Here is an 18,345-nt window from a genome sequence, read left to right on the forward strand (position 1 = left end):
ATATGTGTGTCTCTGTTAGGATGTGGACAAACTGGAGACCTTGCTGGCACTCTTGGTGGGAATGCAAACTGGCCCAGTTGCTTTGGAAAACTGTACGGAGGTTCCTCAAAAATTAAAAAATAGAACTACCAAAAAATATAGAACCACCATATTATTCAAGAATCCCACTTCTGGGTATGTATCCAAAATAATTAAAAACGGGATCTTGATATTACCTTTCCCACATTCAGTGCAGCACTAATTACAAAAGCTAACGTGTGAACAACCGAAATGTCTATTGACAGATGAATGGATAAAGAAAATGTGCTGCACACGTACAATAAAATATTATTTAGCCTTAAAAAAATATGGAAATTCTGCAAAATGTGACAACGTGGATGGACCTTGAAAGGAGTACGTTGAGTGAAATAAGGCGGACACAGAAAATGAGAACTACGTTATTCCACATGAGTAGTCCTATTCATAAAATCAAAGATGGGAACGGTGGTTACCAGGGGCCCAGGAGAGGGGGAAATGGGGAGTATTAATCAACTGAACTAAAGTTTCAGCGAAGTAAGATGAATAAGCTCTAGAGATCTGCTATTTAACATTGTACCTACAAGCCAACAATAAAGCACTGTACCCTTAAAATTTTGTTACGAGGATAGAGCTCAGTGTTCAGTGTTCTTATCACAATAAAAAGAATGCTAAACGATCAAAGTTTGTATCTTTGTTAACATTATAGTTTAAAAATCAGGATGAAAAGTTAACCTTACAAGAACATCATTTCTGCTCACTTGCTTTCCAGTATGTTCTCTTGAGTGGAATGAAAAGGAGGATTCAGAGCCAGCAGGCTGGGATTTACACCTAACTCTGGCTAAAAGCTTAAGCGCATCACCGTAGTAACCATCATCAGATTACATCCTGAGAGGAGGAAATGCCAAAACCAGGGAAAACTCTGGCTTTTATCCACTGCATCCCTGAAGAGACTTGCCTTGTCTTAGCATCAGGAAACAAGGCGCATGACCTCACCGTCCTGTAGTTAGATGGCAAATGATGTAAACTGATGCGACACCTCTTCAGAGTTCATTGCTGAAAGGCTTAGAGTCAAATTTTTGGCCACCTCTAAATACACATTAGGGCCTCGTATGCATTTCGTCTACAACTCCGCTCCTGGCTTCACTGGATCCATCCTACACTCTTCTTCCCCACATTCCACGTTCCTCCCCAATTATGTTGCTGGATCCGGGCGGCATTTACACAAGCCACCTTAAATCCTCTCAGAAAGATAGGGTAAAAATAAACATTAAGATTTGTTTGAAGGTTACCTGTTTTATTGTTATCATGCACACCCATACGTTTTTCACTTTGAGGTGAGTTTTTAACTTGAGGTAACGTTGAGTTTTCCTCCAGAGAGTATCTTCCTTTTTATTCCTCCCAGGAAGCTGTGCCACATGCTCGTATGTCAGTGCGAACTTACATGCATTATCTTCTCAAAGTTCTAAGAAAGAAAGAATATACTTGATGAGATACACAGAAAACTAACTTTAGAGCAGTTGTGTGTTTCCATTTTGCACACAAATCCCTGACACGTGGTAAATCACACTTGGGAGATGGTCTCTTTTCTTTGCCGAGAATACTGCCTGATTCAGCAAGTAAACAATCAGCATGGGTTTTCAACCCAATAAGTGAATGAACAAATTCTGTGGACAGGGTTAATTAAAAACATTCACTGTGAGTAACTGCAGCTTTCTACCTGATCCTTTCAAGGGTTCAGAATTGCTGGTTAAGCCAGAGGTGGGAAATAGAATTTGGAGGGAGCTGCAGAAGACAACAGGCCTGAGTGTGCAGCTCTTTATGGAACATGCAGGAAAGTCAAGAGAAGGAGGTGATGACTGGGGAAGGAGTTGCAGGGCCCAGAGGGATTCTGGGGACAGCGGTGTCCAACAAGGAGTTTTAGGAATTTCTTGGTGGTGGTGGTGGTGGTGGTGGTGTTATATTTTGTTTGAAAAAAAAATTCCTTTATTTGGTATCTCTTCAAGAAACTTTAGTAAAGGCTTACTATTTAAGGATTTTGATGTTGGGATTACACGCATTTTTTTTTTAATGTGTTGTGAGGCAAGCTTCATTTTGTATTGTTTGAGGAGGGGGTTTGGAGAACTCTGTTGGGAGGGATCTTTGTGCTCTCCTGAGGAACTATTCTTTATTTTACTTTTAAGATATTTTTATTGTGGTAAAATATATAGAACATAAAATTTACAATTTTAACTATTTTCAAGTATACAAATCAGTGGTTTTAAGTATGTCTGCATTGTTTGCAACTATCACAACCTATTTCCTTTGTTAAATTTTTTCTTCTTTTTTTTCTTAATTTTTTTTTAACGTTTATTTGTTTTTGAGACAGAGAGAGACATAGCGTGAATGGGGGAGGGTCAGAGAGACAGGGAGACACAGAATCTGAAACAGGCTCCAGGCTCTGAGCTGTCAGCACAGAGCCCGACGTGGGGCTTGAGCTCACGGAGCACGAGATCATGACCTGAGCGGAAGTCAGACGTTTAACCGACTGAGCCACCCAGGCGCCCCTCCTTTCTTAAATTTTTTTTAAAGAAATTATTTTTTTTTGAGAGAGTGAGACAGCATGAATGTGCACACATGCGAGGGGGGAGGGGCAGAAGGAGAGAGAGACAGAGAGACAGAGACAGGAATAAATAATATTCCATTGTAGGTATATACCATTTTTGTTTATCCATCCTTCTGTTGATGGACACTTGGGTTGTTTCCACCCTTTGGCTATTGTATATAATGCTGCTATGAATATTGGTGTTACAAGTATATGTTTGTATCCCTGATTTCAATTTTCTTGGATATATATCTAGGAGTGGAGTTGCTGGGTCACATATAATTCTATGTTTAACATTTTGAGGAACTACCACACTGTCGTCCATAGTAGCTGCCCCATTTTATATCCCCACCATCATGTGTAAGGGTCCCCATTTCTCCACATCCTTACCAACACTTGTTATAGTCCTTTTTTTATTATAGCCATCGTAGTTAGGTGTGCAGTGACATCTCATTTTGGTTGTGATTTTCATTTCTCTAAGGACTGATTGTGTTGGGAATCTTTTCATGTGCTTCTTGGCCAGTGGTTGATCTTCTTTGGAGAAATGTCTGTTCAAGCCTTTTCCATTTCTCATATTAAACCCCTATCAGACGTAGAATTTGCAAATATTTCCTTCCATTCTGTGGGTTGTCTTGTCACTCTCTTCATAGTTTCCTTTGATGAACAAAATTTTTATTTTTGATTAAGACCATTTTATTTTTTCTTTTGTTGCCAGTGCCTTTGGCATATTTAAAAAATCATTGCCTAATCCAAGGTCCAACAGATTCACCCCTATGTTTTTTTTCTAAGAGTTTTATAGTTTCAGCTCTTAAAAGTAGATCTTTGATCAACTTTGAATTAATTTTTGTATATAGTGTAAGGTAATGGTCCAACTTCATTATTTAAATTTTTTTACTGTTTATTTTTGAGAGAGAGAGCACAAGTGGGGTTGGGGCAGAGAGGGGGGGGGACAGAGGATCTGAAGCAGGCTCTGCGCTGACAGCAGTGAGCCCAATGTAGGGCTCGAACTCACAAACCACAAGATAATGACCCGAGCCGAAGTCGAATGCTCAATGGACTAAGCCACTGGGGTGCCCCCCAACTTTATTATTTTAAATGTAGATGTCTAGTCTTTCCAGTACTATTTATTGAAGAGACTGTTCTCATTTTACTGAATGATCTTGGCATCCTTTGTTGAACATCAACTAACCATAAAGTGAAGTTTTATTCATGGGTTCTCAATTCTATTCCATTTGTCTATCCTTATGCCACTACTGCATTGTTTTGACTACTGTCTCTTTGTAATAACTTTTGAAATCAGGAGGTGGGAGTGCTCCAACTTTGTTGTTTTTCAAGATTGTGTTGGCTATTCTGAGTGCTTTGAAATTTCATATGAATTTTAGGATGGGTTTTTCCACCTTTGTAAAAAACACCAAAGGGATTTTTTAGGGCTTTTGTTGAATCTGTAGACCACTTTGCGTAGCGCTGTAATCTTCACAATACTAAGTTTTCCAAGCCATGAACACAGAGTGTCTTTCTATTTATTTACATCTTCCTTAGTTTCTTCCAGCATTGTTTTATATCTTTCAGTGTAAAAGTCTTGTGCTTGTACACTGACTAAATTTCTCCCTAAGTATTTTATTATTTTTTTTATGCTATGGTAAATTGAATTGCTTAATTAATCTCCTTTTGGGATTTTTTTCATTGTTAGTACATAGAAACATGAATGATTTTTGTGTGTTGATTTGTATCCTGAACTTTTACAGAATTAGCTCCAACAATTTTTTGTATGTGTGTGATTCTTCAGAGTTTATTAGATACAAGATCATGCTACCTGCTAATAATATTCCAATTTGGATGCTTTTATTTCTTTGTCTTGCCTAATTGCTCTGGCTAGACCTTCCAATACTATGCTAAATAGAAGTGGGTAAAGTCAGGATCTTGATCTTAGAAGAAAAGCTTTCGGTCTTTCACTATTGTAGTATAATGTCAGCTGTGGATTTTTCACATATGGCCTTTATCATGTGGGGGAAGTTCTTTATATTCCTAATTTATTGAGCGTTTTTATCATGAAGGGGTGTTGGATTTTGTTGAATGCTTTTTCTGTTTCAGTTGAGATAATATCTGTTTTCTCCTTCATTCTATTAGTGTGGTGTGTTACATTCCTTGATATTCATATGTTGAACTACTCTCATATTCCTAAAATAAATCTCACTTGATCATGGTATATAATCCTTCTAATATGCTGTTGAATTCGGTGTGCTAGTATTTTACCGAGGATTTTAGAGTTGATATATTCATAAGGCTTATTGTTATGTAGTCTTCTTTTTCCCTCTTTGTCTGGCTCTTGTATCAGGGTAACGCTGACCCCACAGAATGAGTTAAGCTTTGCCTCCTTTTCAATTCTTTTGTGGAGCTTGAGAATTGGAGTTAATTCTTATTTAATTGTTTGATAGAATTCTCAATGAATGGAGAATTCTATCTGAAGCCATCTGGTTCTGGGTTTTTCTTTTTGGCAAGGTTTTCATTACTGATTTGTTCTCCTTCCTTGTTATAGGTCTATTCAGATTTTCTGTTTCTTCTTGAGCCAGTTTTGGCATTTTGTGTCTTCCCAGGAATTTGCATTTCACCTTATTTATCCATTTTAATGGTATACGATTGTTTGTAGAATTCTTATAATCCTTTATATTTTTGTAAATTCAGCAGTAGAACGTCCCTTCTTTCACTTCTGATTTTAGTAATTTTCATCTTTTTTTTTTTTTTCCAGGTCTCCTGAGCACTTATTCTTTCCCAGTGGGGAGGATGCAGGGGTCCAGTGTTCCAAGCAGTGCAAGCCCCTATGGATACCATATGAAGCCATAGGCAGCTGAGAAATCTCCTCCTTCATGGGCAGCCCTTAGAGCTTGCCCATCACAGGGGTTACCCAGCACATTGTGTAGAACACAGACTTACCCACCTTCCAGGCAGGCACGTCTTTCCAGGAGGTCTCTTCCTCCAGGTTCTCCCAAAGCATCTTGTAGGACCCTCTGTTCCTTCTCTGTCTGAAACAGTGGCATCAGTGCCATGAGGGTCTTGAAGTCCTCAATCTTCAGGTGCCTACACTGGGTTCCACGTCATTATGCTCCAGTACCCAAAGAGCAAGGTCCCGAAGCCCACAGCAAACATCCTGCAGCTCAACAGTCCCAGAACAGAAGGTTTCACTTGTAGTCACGGACCCATCACCCCCTCACCCCCCCACCCCCCGCCACCCTGCTGCAGGGGCATGTCCTGTTTTACATTCTCCACTACAATGCTGGCAGGACCTTTCTTTTGTCAAGGCTTTTGATCTTTTCAAAGGACAATCTTTTGATTTTGTTGATTTTTGATATTGAGTTTATATTCTCCATATCATTTGCCTCCACTCTAATCTTTATTATTTCTTTCCTTCTGCTAAATTTGGGTTTGATCTGTTTCTTCTTTTTCTAGTTCCTGACAGTGCAAATTTAGTTTGTTAATTTGAGATTGTTAATCTAATACTTTATTGTTCAAAAATTCCCTCTTGACACTGCTTCTGCTGCATCCCACACGTTTTGGTATTGTGATTTCATTTTCATTCATCTCAAAGCATTTTCTAATTTCTCTGGTGATTTCTTCTCTAACCATTGGCTCTAAAAGTGTGTTGGTTTCTACATATTCATGAGCTTTCTAGTTTTCCTTCTGTTATCGATTTCTAGTATCATTCCGTTATAGTCAGAAAAGATACTTCATATGATTCTAATATTTTAAAAATCTATTAAGACTTTTTGGTGGTCTAACATATGGTTTATCTTACAGCATATGCCTGGTGTACTTGAGAAGAATGTATATTCTACTGCTGATTGGTGGAATACATATCTTTTAGGTCTAATTGGACTATAGCATTATTCAAGTCCTCCCTTTTCTTATTGATCTTTTGTCTTGTTCTATCCATTATTGAAAGATGGACACTGAAGTCTCCAACTATTATTGTGGAACTGTCCATTTCTCCCTTCAGTTCTGTCAAAGGATGCTTCATATATTTTGGGCCTCTGTTGTTATGAATGTGTATGCTTCTAATTGTTATACCTTGTTGATGAATCTTTCTCAATATATAATGTCTTCTTATGTCTCTTGTACACTTTTTTGACAGCAGATATATTTTTCTGATAAGCTACCCTAGCTCTCTTTTAGTTACTATTTGTATTAAATATATATATTTCCATCCTTTCACTTTCAAGCTCTTTGTGTCTTTGGGGCTTAAGTGAGTCTTATAGACAGCATATAGATGAATCCATGTTTTGATCCATTCCACCAAGTTCTGCCTTTATATTGGACAATTTACTCCACATACATTTTAAAATAATTACCAATTCAAAAGGACTTATTTCTGCCATTTGGCTGTATGTTTTCTATATGTCCTATGTGTTATTTTCCCTCCACTATTGGCTTCTTTTGTATTCGATTTTTTTGTGTGTAGTGCACCATTTTTATTCCTTTGGTTACCTTGAGAATTACAATTAGCATACTTAAACTTATAACAACCCTGTTTGAATAATATCAATTTAGTTTCAATAGTATTCTCTACTCCTATTCTTTTATATAATTATCATCACAGATTGTACATGTTTGTATACAGTGTGCCCATAAACATATGTTTATCGTCATTATTTTATCATTGTCTTTTATATATTCTAGGAGAACAAGGGGGAGTTAGAAACCAAAAGTGCAATTTTACTGGCTTTCACATTTACTTATGTAGTTGTTGTTACCAATGTGCTTTATTTCTTCACATGGCTTTGAGTTATTGTCTAGGGTCCTCTCATTTCAGTTTATTTTTTTAATGTTTATGTTTGAGAGAGAGAGAGAGAGAGCACGAGCAAGGGAGGGGCAGAGAAAGAGAGGGAGACAGAGGATCCAAAGCAATTTCCGTGCTGACAGTAGAGAACCCAATATGGGGCTCAAATTCAGGAACTGTGAGATCATGACCTGAGCCAAAGTAGGGCACTTAACTGATCAAGGTACCCAGATGCCCCTCATTTTAGTTTAAAGTACTCCCTTTAGCATTGCTTGTAGACAGATCTATTAGTAACAAACTCCTTTAGTTTTTGTTAACTTGGGAATGTCTTAATTCCACTTTTACTCCTGAAGGATACTTTTGCCAAATATAGAAATCTTGGTTGACAGGTTTTTTGTTTTTGTTTTTGTTTTTGTTTTCCTCTCAATACTTTGAATGTGTTATCCCACTGCCTTCTGGTCTCCGTGGCTTCTTATGAGAAACAAGCTGTTATTGAGGATTCCATGTACATAGTAAGTCATTTCTTTCTTAGTAATCTTAAGATTCTTTGGTTTTGGCTTTTGACAATTTGACTATAATGTGCCTCAGTGTGGCTCTCTTTGAGTTTATTCTGCTTGTGATTCTTTGAGCTTTTTGGATGTGTAGATTAAGGAATTTCATTATATTTGGGAAGTTTTCAGCCATTATTTCTTCAAGTATTCTTCCTTTTCCTTCAGGAATTCCCATAATGCATATGTTGGCCTAAATGATAGTGTCCCAGAGATCCCATAGACTCTGTCCACTTTTGTTCTTTTTCTTTCTTAATTTCAACTCCTAAGACTGGAAACTTCTTACTGTCCTATCTTCTAGTTCACTGATTTTTTTCTTCTGCCTGCTCAAATTTGTCTTGAACCCCTCTAGTGAATATTTCAATTCAGTTATTGCATTTTTCAGCTCTGGGATTCCTAGTTGGTTTATTGTTAGTTTCTCTTTATTCATATTCTCATTTTGTTCATACATTATTTTTCTGATTTCCTGATTTCCTTTAGTTTTTGTCCCATGGTTTCCTTTAACTCTTTGAGCATATTAAGACAGTGATTTAAAGTCTTTATCCAGTAAGTCCAATGTCTGGGCTTTCTCAGGGATGGTTTCTGTCAACTTTTTTTCCTGTGAATGGGCCATATTTTCTATTCTCTGATTTTTTTGTTGCTGTTATTGAAAATTGGACATTCAAGGGGCGCCTGGGTGGCTCAGTCGGTTAAGCGGCCGACTTCGGCTCAGGTCATGATCTCGCGGTCCGTGAGTTCGAGCCCTGTGTCAGGCTCTGTGCTGACAGCTCAGAGCCTGAAGCCTGCTTCCCATTCTGTGTCTCCCTCTCTCTGACCCTCCCCCGTTCATACTCTGTCCTCTCTCCGTCTCAAAAATAAACGTTAAAAAAAAATTTTTTTTTTTAAATTAAAAAAAATAAAAAGAAAATTGGACATTCAATTATTACAGTGTGGTAACTCTGGAAATCAGATATTCCCTTTTCCCCAGGGTTGGCTCTTGATTGGTGAAGACTTGGTTTGTGTTAAGCCAATGTTTTAACTAAGACTTCCTTGAAAGTCAGGAGTTGAAAAACAACAAAAAACCACTTCTCCAAGTCTTTGTAGATTGACTCTGTGCTGCAGCATTTCAAACACTTAGCCAGGCCTTTTACAATTCTGTCTCAGCCTTAACTTCCTGTTTGTACTGAGCCTATCAGCCAGTAGTGAAAACACAGGGTCTCTCAAATATTTTCCGAATATGTATCCCCAGTATGCATTACTGCTTTTGAATGCCCCAATTTCCCAAAGAAAATCCCCCTCCCCAGCTTTTCCTCCCTGGCTTTAGGTGCTCCATTGTATGTCTCAAACATAATCTTTGGCCTCAGACAGCAGTGGGGTTTTTGATCACCATGCAATGTTATTCTTTTAATGTGTATTTATTTTTGAGAGAGAGAGAGAGAGAGAGACAGAGAGCATAAGCAGGGAAGGGGCAGAGAGAGAGAGGGGACAGAGGATCCAAAATGGACGCTGTATTGATTGCAGAAAGCCCAGTGTGGATCTCGAGCTCATGAACTGTGAGATCACGACCTGAACAGAATTGGACACTTAACCAACTAAGCCACCCAGGTGCCCACCATACAGTGTTTTTAATCAATGCCCAACAGCTTTCTTCCCTGAGTTGTCTCCAGGTTTGGTGAAATAGAGATGAGTGCCTTGTGTTATCCTTCAGGTAGCCTCCAGATAGGTTAGAACAGAAAAACACACAGTGATTTGCAAATGGTATCTGTTCTATTCTCTCTGGAGCCAGAGACAAGGGTTACACACCAGGAATAGGCCGTGATCTTCAAGACTGTCACCATGCTGGGGAAATGTAGGGTACATTAAAACGTCACAAAACGATATCATTTTTAAGTTGGCTTTTTGTTGATTCAGCACACACCTGGCTGTAAACCTTTGGTGTTTTCCAGAGTTCTGATAAAGTTGGTTCTGACAGCTTCGGTTGTTTATTCTTGCAGAAGGATGGGAGCTTGGAGCCGCCTGTGTCACCATCTTGCTGACATCACTCCAATGGAGCCCTCTTGACCTGCCCCTGCTCTGAGGGCCACACTTACTCTCAACTCAGATGCCTTCTTCTCAACAGGACCAGAACAGAACTCATAATATTTTCTTCCAACCAACTTCTCTCTTCTGGGTTCTTTGTCTGGAAATGGTTAGGTCATTTCCTCAGTTACTCAGGCCAGGAAGCTTTTATTTTTCCCACTTATTTGGTAGAGTGGTAGTCAGTCATCAAGTCTTGATGACTTCTAACAATTCTCTTATCATTCCCCTTATCACTAACTCACCATTTCTACCTTAGTTCAGGTTGCTGTAATCTTTCATGTTATTGCAATGCCTCCTGCCTGGAGAGCCTGCATCTCATTTTCCCTCTCCATCTCCTCCATGGAGCAGTTACCCCTATGTGCTTATCCCCTAAGAACCGTAGAACACATGTTAATTTTCTATCTCCTTCTTTTAGAGTTCTAGAGTTTCAGGACAAGGACTGTGTACATTCAGTCTTGCAACAACGTCTGGCATATAGCAAGAGCTGCATAACTTATTCTTGAATGTCTAAAACAGGCCAACAATACCTTAAGGTGATATGATAGAGTATAGTAGATATGGTATTGTAGACATAGTAAGACAGAAACCAGCAACGTGTCTTTATATATAAGCATCAAGTGTATGCATATATGATAGTTTCGAAACTTTTAAAACTGAATTCTTGGGGGGGCGCCTGGGTGGCGCAGTCGGTTAAGCGTCCGACTTCAGCTCAGGTCACGATCTCGCGGTCTGTGAGTTCAAGCCCCGCGTCGGGCTCTGGGCTGATGGCTCAGAGCCTGGAGCCTGCTTCCGATTCTGTGTCTCCCTCTCTCTCTGCCCCTCCCCCGTTCATGCTCTGTCTCTCTCTGCCTCAAAAATAAATAAACGTTAAAAAAAAAATGAAAAAAAAAACAAAACTGAATTCTTGGGGTGGGCTCAGTCAGTTAAGCGTAGACTCTTGGTTTCGGCTCAGGTCATGAACTTGCAGTTTGTGACTTTGAGCCCCGCATCCGTCTCTTCGCTGACAGTGCAGAGCCTGCTTGGGATACTCTCTTTCCTCCTTTCTCTTTGTCCCTCCCCCACTCACTCTCTCTGTCTCTCTCTCAAAATAAGTAAACTTAAAATTAAAAATAAAAAATAAAAAAACAACAACATTGAATTCTCTTTCTTGCTTCCTTACCTCTGATTTTGAAAATCCTCCTTATTTCTCAAGACTGATTTCATTCCTTACCTTCTCCAACGCCTAACCATCAAACATACACCTGTCAATTCAGCACTTAATTATACACTAATTTGAAATCCTCTATATTATTCATAATGCTCCCCTCATCAAAAAAGGAGGGATATGCAGATGTTAGCATAGATCTACACCAGGTTGCTATAACATCTATCCCCACGTAGTCATCCATCAGTGACATGTTTAATAATGTACTGTCCCACAGTGATTATAATCAGATGTTGTTTCTGTGAGTTTTGTCTCCCCGCTAGATTTGCCCTTTCCTGAAGGTAACAACCTTCACTCAGCCATTTTTTTTGTATCAACCAAGAACCTACAGGTCAAGCAGACACACGATACATATTTTCCCAACATAAATGTTTATGGGTTGTACACTCATGCCTCGGTCTGTAATTGAGTGAGACGTATGGAATGAGGCTCCCTTTGCCCAAATTTATTTTTATTTTATGCATCTAATATTTTCATACAATGTGCTTATACCTGGAGAAATATAGCCTAAATGACAGTATTAAGGGAAAAAGGTACTCTTCTCTCCCCAAGGAACCTGGCTGGGTGTGGATGGGTTTCTCCACTTCACACTGCTTTCTCATTATGTTCTGGATACTGACTCTCAGTTTGGGTCATCCAAGGGGGGACAACCCTCGACATGCGAAGAGTCCATATACAGTCTTATTCCAGTCAGCAGTCAGAGCCACACAAGTGTATGTGAGCCCGCTTTAAAAATAAAGGAAAGTAGGTTTTATGGGAAAAGTCACTTAACTTGGGCTCTGTCTCCCACATGGCCCAGGACAGAAAAGTTTTCAAGCTTCCTATCAACAGCTAAGCAAACTCAATCCATATGCGTATTATGTAGCTTCAAGGCTGTTATGGAATAGCACAGTGTGTCTGGCAAGAAATAAAGTTTGATTCAGACATATGGGAAAAGTTCTGGTCCTTCTGGGACAGTCTCATCCTGGGCTCAATCACAGTAACAAGCAAAGAAAAGAAAACAATCATTTAAAAGGTACCGTACTTTAGTTTCCCTCAGGGTTCTCGGGAACCAACATTTCAAACATTTGATCGATGGTCTCCATTGCTTCTTGGATATTAGATGATCCATGGACAGCATTTTTCGAAACACTTGTTCCAAACTGGGCTCGGATAGAATCTGGGGACAGTAGTTTTGCTTCATCTGGGTCTACAGGACCCATCAATCGTCTCCAGTCTGAAACAGCATTCCACTTGGTCAGAATCATGACCAAAGATGGACCTCTGCAAAGAAGAATGCTTTCAGAAGATTTGGCTATTTACACCTGTAGAGATTGCATACACAGCTAAACACAGAATGCCACACTTGGTCTTTATTCTTTGTCCTTGTCAGTGTGATTTTGTGGGGTTTTTTTAAGTTGTTTTAAATGTTAATTTGTTTTTGAGAGAGAGAGAGAGAGAGCACACACATTAGTGGGGGAAGGGGCAGAGAGAGAGGAGACAAAGAATCCCAAGCAGGCTCCACACTGTCAGCACGAAACCCAGTTGATCTCACGACACAGGGCTTGATCTCACGAACCATGAGATCATGACCTGAGCCCAAATCAAGAGTCAGACGTTTAACCGACTGAGCCGCCCAGGCGCCCCTTGTACTTTCTTTCTGTTTTTCCATTCCTCCCCCCTTTTGGGGAGAGAACAGGTTTTTGTGCTGCATGAGTGCTATAGGTTAAGTCTAGAGATATGTGTCAGACACTGTTCCAAGTATGTCCAATGTACTAATTATATAACCCTCACAACAAACCTATGAGATGGATACTATTATTATCCCCATTTTATAGATAAGGCAATCGAGGCACAGATTAAATATGTTGGCAAAACAGAAACTTAAAACCAGAAACTGAAACTCATATCACCTCTATATAATGTTGAAGACCTACAGAAATAGAGGAAGAAAGGAAGGAAGGAAGGAAAGAAGGAAGGAAGGAAAGAAGGAAAGAAGGAAGGAAGGAAGAAAAGAAGGAAAGAAAGAAGGAAAGAAGGATGGGTAAGGAGAAGGGAAGGAAGGAAAGAGAGAAGAATATAGAGAAAGGAGGAAACAAAGAAGAATGAACCCCAAATATTAACAGGGTGTCTTTGAATGAATGAAATTAGATGGAATGTTTTCATTACATTTTGTATTTTTCAGTTTCTATAATGAATATTTACTACTTTTATCGTGCAAAGGACTATATATCAGAAACTTACTCAGATAACACTTCCAATACATCTTTATAAAAGTCTTTTGTTTTTATTTTTGAGTAAATTTTGTCTGCTGCTTCTTCATTTAGGAGCATTTCCTTCATCTGTGTTATTTCAAATCCAACCTCTTTAATATATTTCAAGATCTCCTCTAGGGAAAACAGATATTTGGTAATCTTGCAGAATGCCTCCACTTTTGTTCCATGTTCAAGTAGACTGAAATAACTATGGAAAGTAATCATTTTGCTTACATAGGGTGGCTTTAAAAGCAAAAACTATGCAAAATGAAATTGAACTGAAAAGCACCATGTTAATACATTAATGCAGATGTTCAATCTCTGAGGTGCACCTTTCCAGGACGCACTGACAACAGCTCATAGACTATAAGGAGAGGGGAAGGGATGTGACTCTGTGCCGAAAGTGAAGTCATGTTTTCACGTCCATGCTACAAATGTCAAGGAACTCCTTGCTAGATATGGATTGAAGCAGGGAGCCCATGGAGGGAATTGAATAAAGTAAATCTTGTCAAAATCTCACCAGCCGCCTAACTTTTAAGGGCTACATTTAGTGAGCCAACTGAGGGATTGGGAAAGAGCAATGTATAAAGGCTCCTGCAACCACAGGCAAGTAAACCATTAACTCTCTCTGGGAAGATCAGAGATGACTTCCAGAAAGGCCGATCTTTGTGTTAAGTACAGAAACGGTAAGAGATGATCACCAAGCAGACAAGTAGAGAAAGAATATTGTAGGCACAGTGCAGAATTTCAAAAAAATAACGTTAATGACAACACTATGCATTAAAATTTATGAGAGGGGTGCCTGGGTGGCTCAGTCAGTTAAACGTCTGACTTCGGCTCAGGTCATGATCTCACAGTTCTTGAGTTCAAGACCCGCGTTGGGCTCTGTGCTGACAGCTTCATAAAAAATATGTCTACTTCACTCTCTGCCCCTCCCTGGCTTTCTCTCTCTCTCTCTCTCTCTCTCTCTCTCTCTCTCTCTCTCTCAAAAATAAATAAACATTAAAAAAAATTTTTAATGAAATAAAATCTATGGGATAATCAGAAGATTAAACCAGTAATCAAGGAAAACATATAACTTCAAAATGTTACATTGACAAAAATAAGATAATGAAAATAAATGAATTAAAGATCTAATTTAAAAAGCTAGAAGAACATTTTTTAAAACTACTAGAGAATCAAAGGAAGGTGAAAATTAAAAAAAAAACAACAACAACAACAGAAAGTAATGAGTTAGAAAAAGAGAACTAACTCCTAAATAAATCAAATTCTGTTTGTTTGAGACAACAAACTAAGAAATGACAGGGTAGAAATAACCATTGAAACCAGGCCCAGAAATTTTCATGGGAAAGATTTCATGGGAAATCTTCAAACAGCAATCCCACTGCTGCTTAAACTCCTCCAGAGTGCCGAAAACAAAGGCATTCACATTTTTTATGAAGTATTACATTGTTATTTAACCTTGCACAAAAAAAATGAAAAGGATGGACCAATATCATTGTCAGTCTCAATGTGAAAAATCCCAAATAAAATATATGCAACTAGAATTCAAAAGCACATTTAAAAAATACCTCATGATTAAGTGTAATTTACACAGGAATGGAAGAATGGCTTGATATTAGAAATATCATTAACATTATCTTTCGTGGTAATATATCTATGGAGAAAAACATCGTCTCCATCAACTCCATCAACTCTAAAAGGACTTGAACAAAATTCGTCATCATTTTGATTATGAGGGAGACAGAAAGAAGGATGAGGGAAGGAGGGAGACAGAACAAATATGACAAGAGCTAATTGTTACATCGAGATGAAGGGATATGGGTGTTCATTGCATAGTTTGAAAATTTTCACAAAATTTGAAGGGGATGTATACATTGACTTTCATTTCTAAATATTTACCTCTTTGTTCCTGTGTTACATGAGGTTTAATCAGTGCTAAAGTCTGTTGAGGAGGAAAGAAATATTGTATTTCCTTTTCGGCAGTTTCTAACGAATCACTTCCATACAACTGGTTGATAGGCAAACCTTCCACTGCAAATTGCACGCATAAGCTTTGAAAATGAAGTCAAGAACTATTAGAGCATCACATAACACAGTATAAGCCAACACAACAGAACACTATTTATATGAATTGTTCAAAAGTTATCAAGCAACTCATTCCTGATCTAGACATTATGCGAAAGGCAATAATGACAGAGTGGCTTGGAGCATATTACTTCCTTATAAGGAGGTAACGGTCATCAGGAAGACAGAGCATGAACATTTAAATAACCACGATGTGAATATTTACAGCTGACTCTGAAAGAACGAACGGATGCCTTAGTGCGGTGAAAATGCAGACTGTACAATCCCGGCTGCACTACTCGCTAGCTATGTGTCATTGGGCAATTACTTAACCTCTCTGTGCTTGAACCGTCTCAAATACAAATAGTAAAACTGTTCTGGAAGGAGATTTTTGAGGGTGGAATCAGATGATACATTTGAAACATATGGTGCCTATTAAGCTCTCCATATTCATCTCCCTTCTGTCATCACTAAATATTATAGAGCTCTAGAGATGGCATTTGACTCTATAACGTGGATCCCGAATCACAAACACTGAATCCAAAAGATACCGCAATGGAACTGTCCAGCAGAGCAAGTACAGTGATAAAAGAGGAGCATACAGGATGGGTTCATGGGAAGAGGCAAGAGTGAGGTTGATGGTACTGGGTATGTTGGGTTAGGCAGTTTATTCTGGATCTGCTTCCTCTACCATAGAGGAATACATACACTTCCTAAATCAATTGTTGCTCCTTGATGTTTTTTTCAGTTGCCCTTTTTCCTGTCTCTTTATCTATATACGGTTCAGTAGAGGATACACACACTCCTTATTTCATTCTCTGCCCTTTACACATAGTCCTGAATTGCCAACCCACAAAATCCAGCCACAGCGAATAATGTCCTTTCCTGTTAATGACCTGACTTTACTGGTCATTGGCTTTCGGTCCTCAGACCCTCTTCTTGCCTCTCTGCTTTTACTGATGCATTCAGATTTCCTTTTTGCCTTATCCAACTTGAACTTCCCACTTGATCCTTGGCGGTTCTCTCACCTCTGATTTGAAGATGTTTGCAACCCAAGACCCTTGGAGCCTGGTTTTCCAGGGGTAGGGGATTTGCACAATGAATGTATAAGGTGTCACCTAACATATCACCAGCACTTACTCTGTTCACTGCAGAGAACAACAACCAGCCCCTCCGTGGTGCCATGAGACATGATTATTGAGAAAAGTGTGTGTGAAGGGGAGGATAGGACAGAGGGAGTAGGTGATGAGTGTGAGGGTTGCTGTGTTTCTCCTTTATGCAAATGACCTTATTTCAGATTAAGCCAGGCAGTGCTGAATCTGACCCAAGTGCAGGAAAGGGCAGAGCTCTGCTGAGTTATTCTAACAGCAACCTGAAGGAACTGGGTGGAGCCACGGAAACTGGGAAAGGAGGAACCATAAATAACAGTCAAGATTAGCTGTGAACTTGTAGCAACATAGGCGGCATAAGGGCTTTGGTTGGAATCCTCACTATAATAGTGGGGTAGGGAGGAGCAGTTACTGAGTGCCTGCCTTCACCGGGAGAATGTACCTCCATGCTGGTGCACTACCTTCACACTTGAAACTGTAATTTCTAGAACAGTATGGCTAGAAGTGTAGGCCTTGTGTTGATAGGAATTTCTGTCTCGAATGCTATACCTTGCCTTTTATGCTACGTTTCATTAAGTGATTCTATAGACCGTCTAACCCTATTATCCTTTATGGTAATTGTAGGGCTAAATAAGGGGTAAAATGTGTCCATGCAGAACAAGTCAGATTCCAGATATCCTACCCAAAAGAAAACATTTCAACGGTTACATGTGATGCTTCATTAGTACTGTTATTTATTATACCAACACGTATGGCAAGTTTTCTGTATCTGATAGAACATCTCTGTTCTTGCTCACTTGAAGGATGGGCCTTTCCTCTCCTGAATTGATTCCTACCAAGGCCAAGAGATGGCTTTTTGGCTGGGTACACCACTTACTTCCCATCCCCACACTGAGCATCCCAAAACCTTCGTCTGCAAAGCCCTGGCTCTATTTGAGCTGCCATTGGACTGGGCCTCCAGTCACAATCAGGGAAAGTAGTTTTTCTGAGAGCCTCTCTTGGACTGGAGCTGTGGCTCTTGTACCCACATCCAAAATAAAATTAAAGTGTCTCCCATGAAAAAAGTTTGGGACCCACGGTATGAATCCTACCTCTCTGGAACAGATGTCTTGGCTTTTTCAACACTGCTGGGCCCAATTAACTCTTTCCAGTGTTGTAAACAATTGTCTCTCAATAAAACAAGGGCTAGAGATGGACCGCTGTTAAAAGAAAAAAAAAAAAAGCCGTATATTATGGCTCAGTAGCTAAATATGTATAGATAATACAAGTCGAGATGATTCTTTTACCAAGACTCTAAGACTAATTTCCATCAGTGTACTCCCAAGAGTATATTGAGCACCTTATACAAGTATGGAAGCAGACTAAGGAAGGGAAGAGAAGGACCTTGGTTCTGATAGACAGGTTCCTATATAGTATTCCCATATTCCTGCTGATTCATGTACCCTTGCTGGATTTCTGTCCCAGCTGCTATTTCACTTACCCTTCCAGAAACCTGACAGATTTCTAGCATCTTATTCTCCTTGGACTAATGATCGCTAGGACTACCAAAACCCTCGAGAGTCAGTGAGTTCTCTACTTGGACGTGATGTCACACACCACAGATTTCTGGCACTCGACTCAGCGGATTCCAGTGACTTCACTTGGGCCTTTCCATTGCTCCAGTAGCATTCCAGGGGGACGAGAGCAGATGAGACAGTTGAGCAGAGACTTGAGGTGGGGGTGAGACTGGCAAAGAAGGAGACTCAGCACATGGTT

General features: G+C 39.4%; 1 protein-coding gene across 7 annotated transcripts in view; it reads right to left on the minus strand.

The window, feature by feature from the left end:
* Positions 1–1,291: 1,291 nt before the first annotated feature.
* NME8 (NME/NM23 family member 8) overlaps positions 1,292–18,345 on the minus strand; it is a 54,309-nt gene continuing 37,255 nt past the window's right edge. For 5 of the 7 annotated variants that reach the window (XM_060632247.3, XM_060632248.3, XM_060632243.3 and 2 more), the window contains 5 exons: positions 17,682–17,789; positions 15,317–15,468; positions 13,404–13,548; positions 12,205–12,443; positions 1,292–1,480 (listed from right to left, as the gene is read on the minus strand). In XM_060632247.3, coding sequence (XP_060488230.1) covers positions 12,206–12,443; positions 13,404–13,548; positions 15,317–15,468; positions 17,682–17,789 — 643 coding nt within the window. In that variant the 3' untranslated portion in view covers positions 1,292–1,480; position 12,205. Of the gene's footprint in view, positions 1,481–2,989; positions 3,254–9,815; positions 10,077–12,204; positions 12,444–13,403; positions 13,549–15,316; positions 15,469–17,681; positions 17,790–18,345 lie in introns of all 7 variants that reach the window. The other 2 variants (XM_060632246.3, XM_060632245.3) reach the window with 2 other exon arrangements.

This window comes from Panthera onca, chromosome A2 (assembly GCF_046562875.1).
Source record: "Panthera onca isolate mPanOnc1 chromosome A2, mPanOnc1 haplotype 2, whole genome shotgun sequence".
NCBI lineage: Eukaryota > Metazoa > Chordata > Mammalia > Carnivora > Felidae > Panthera > Panthera onca.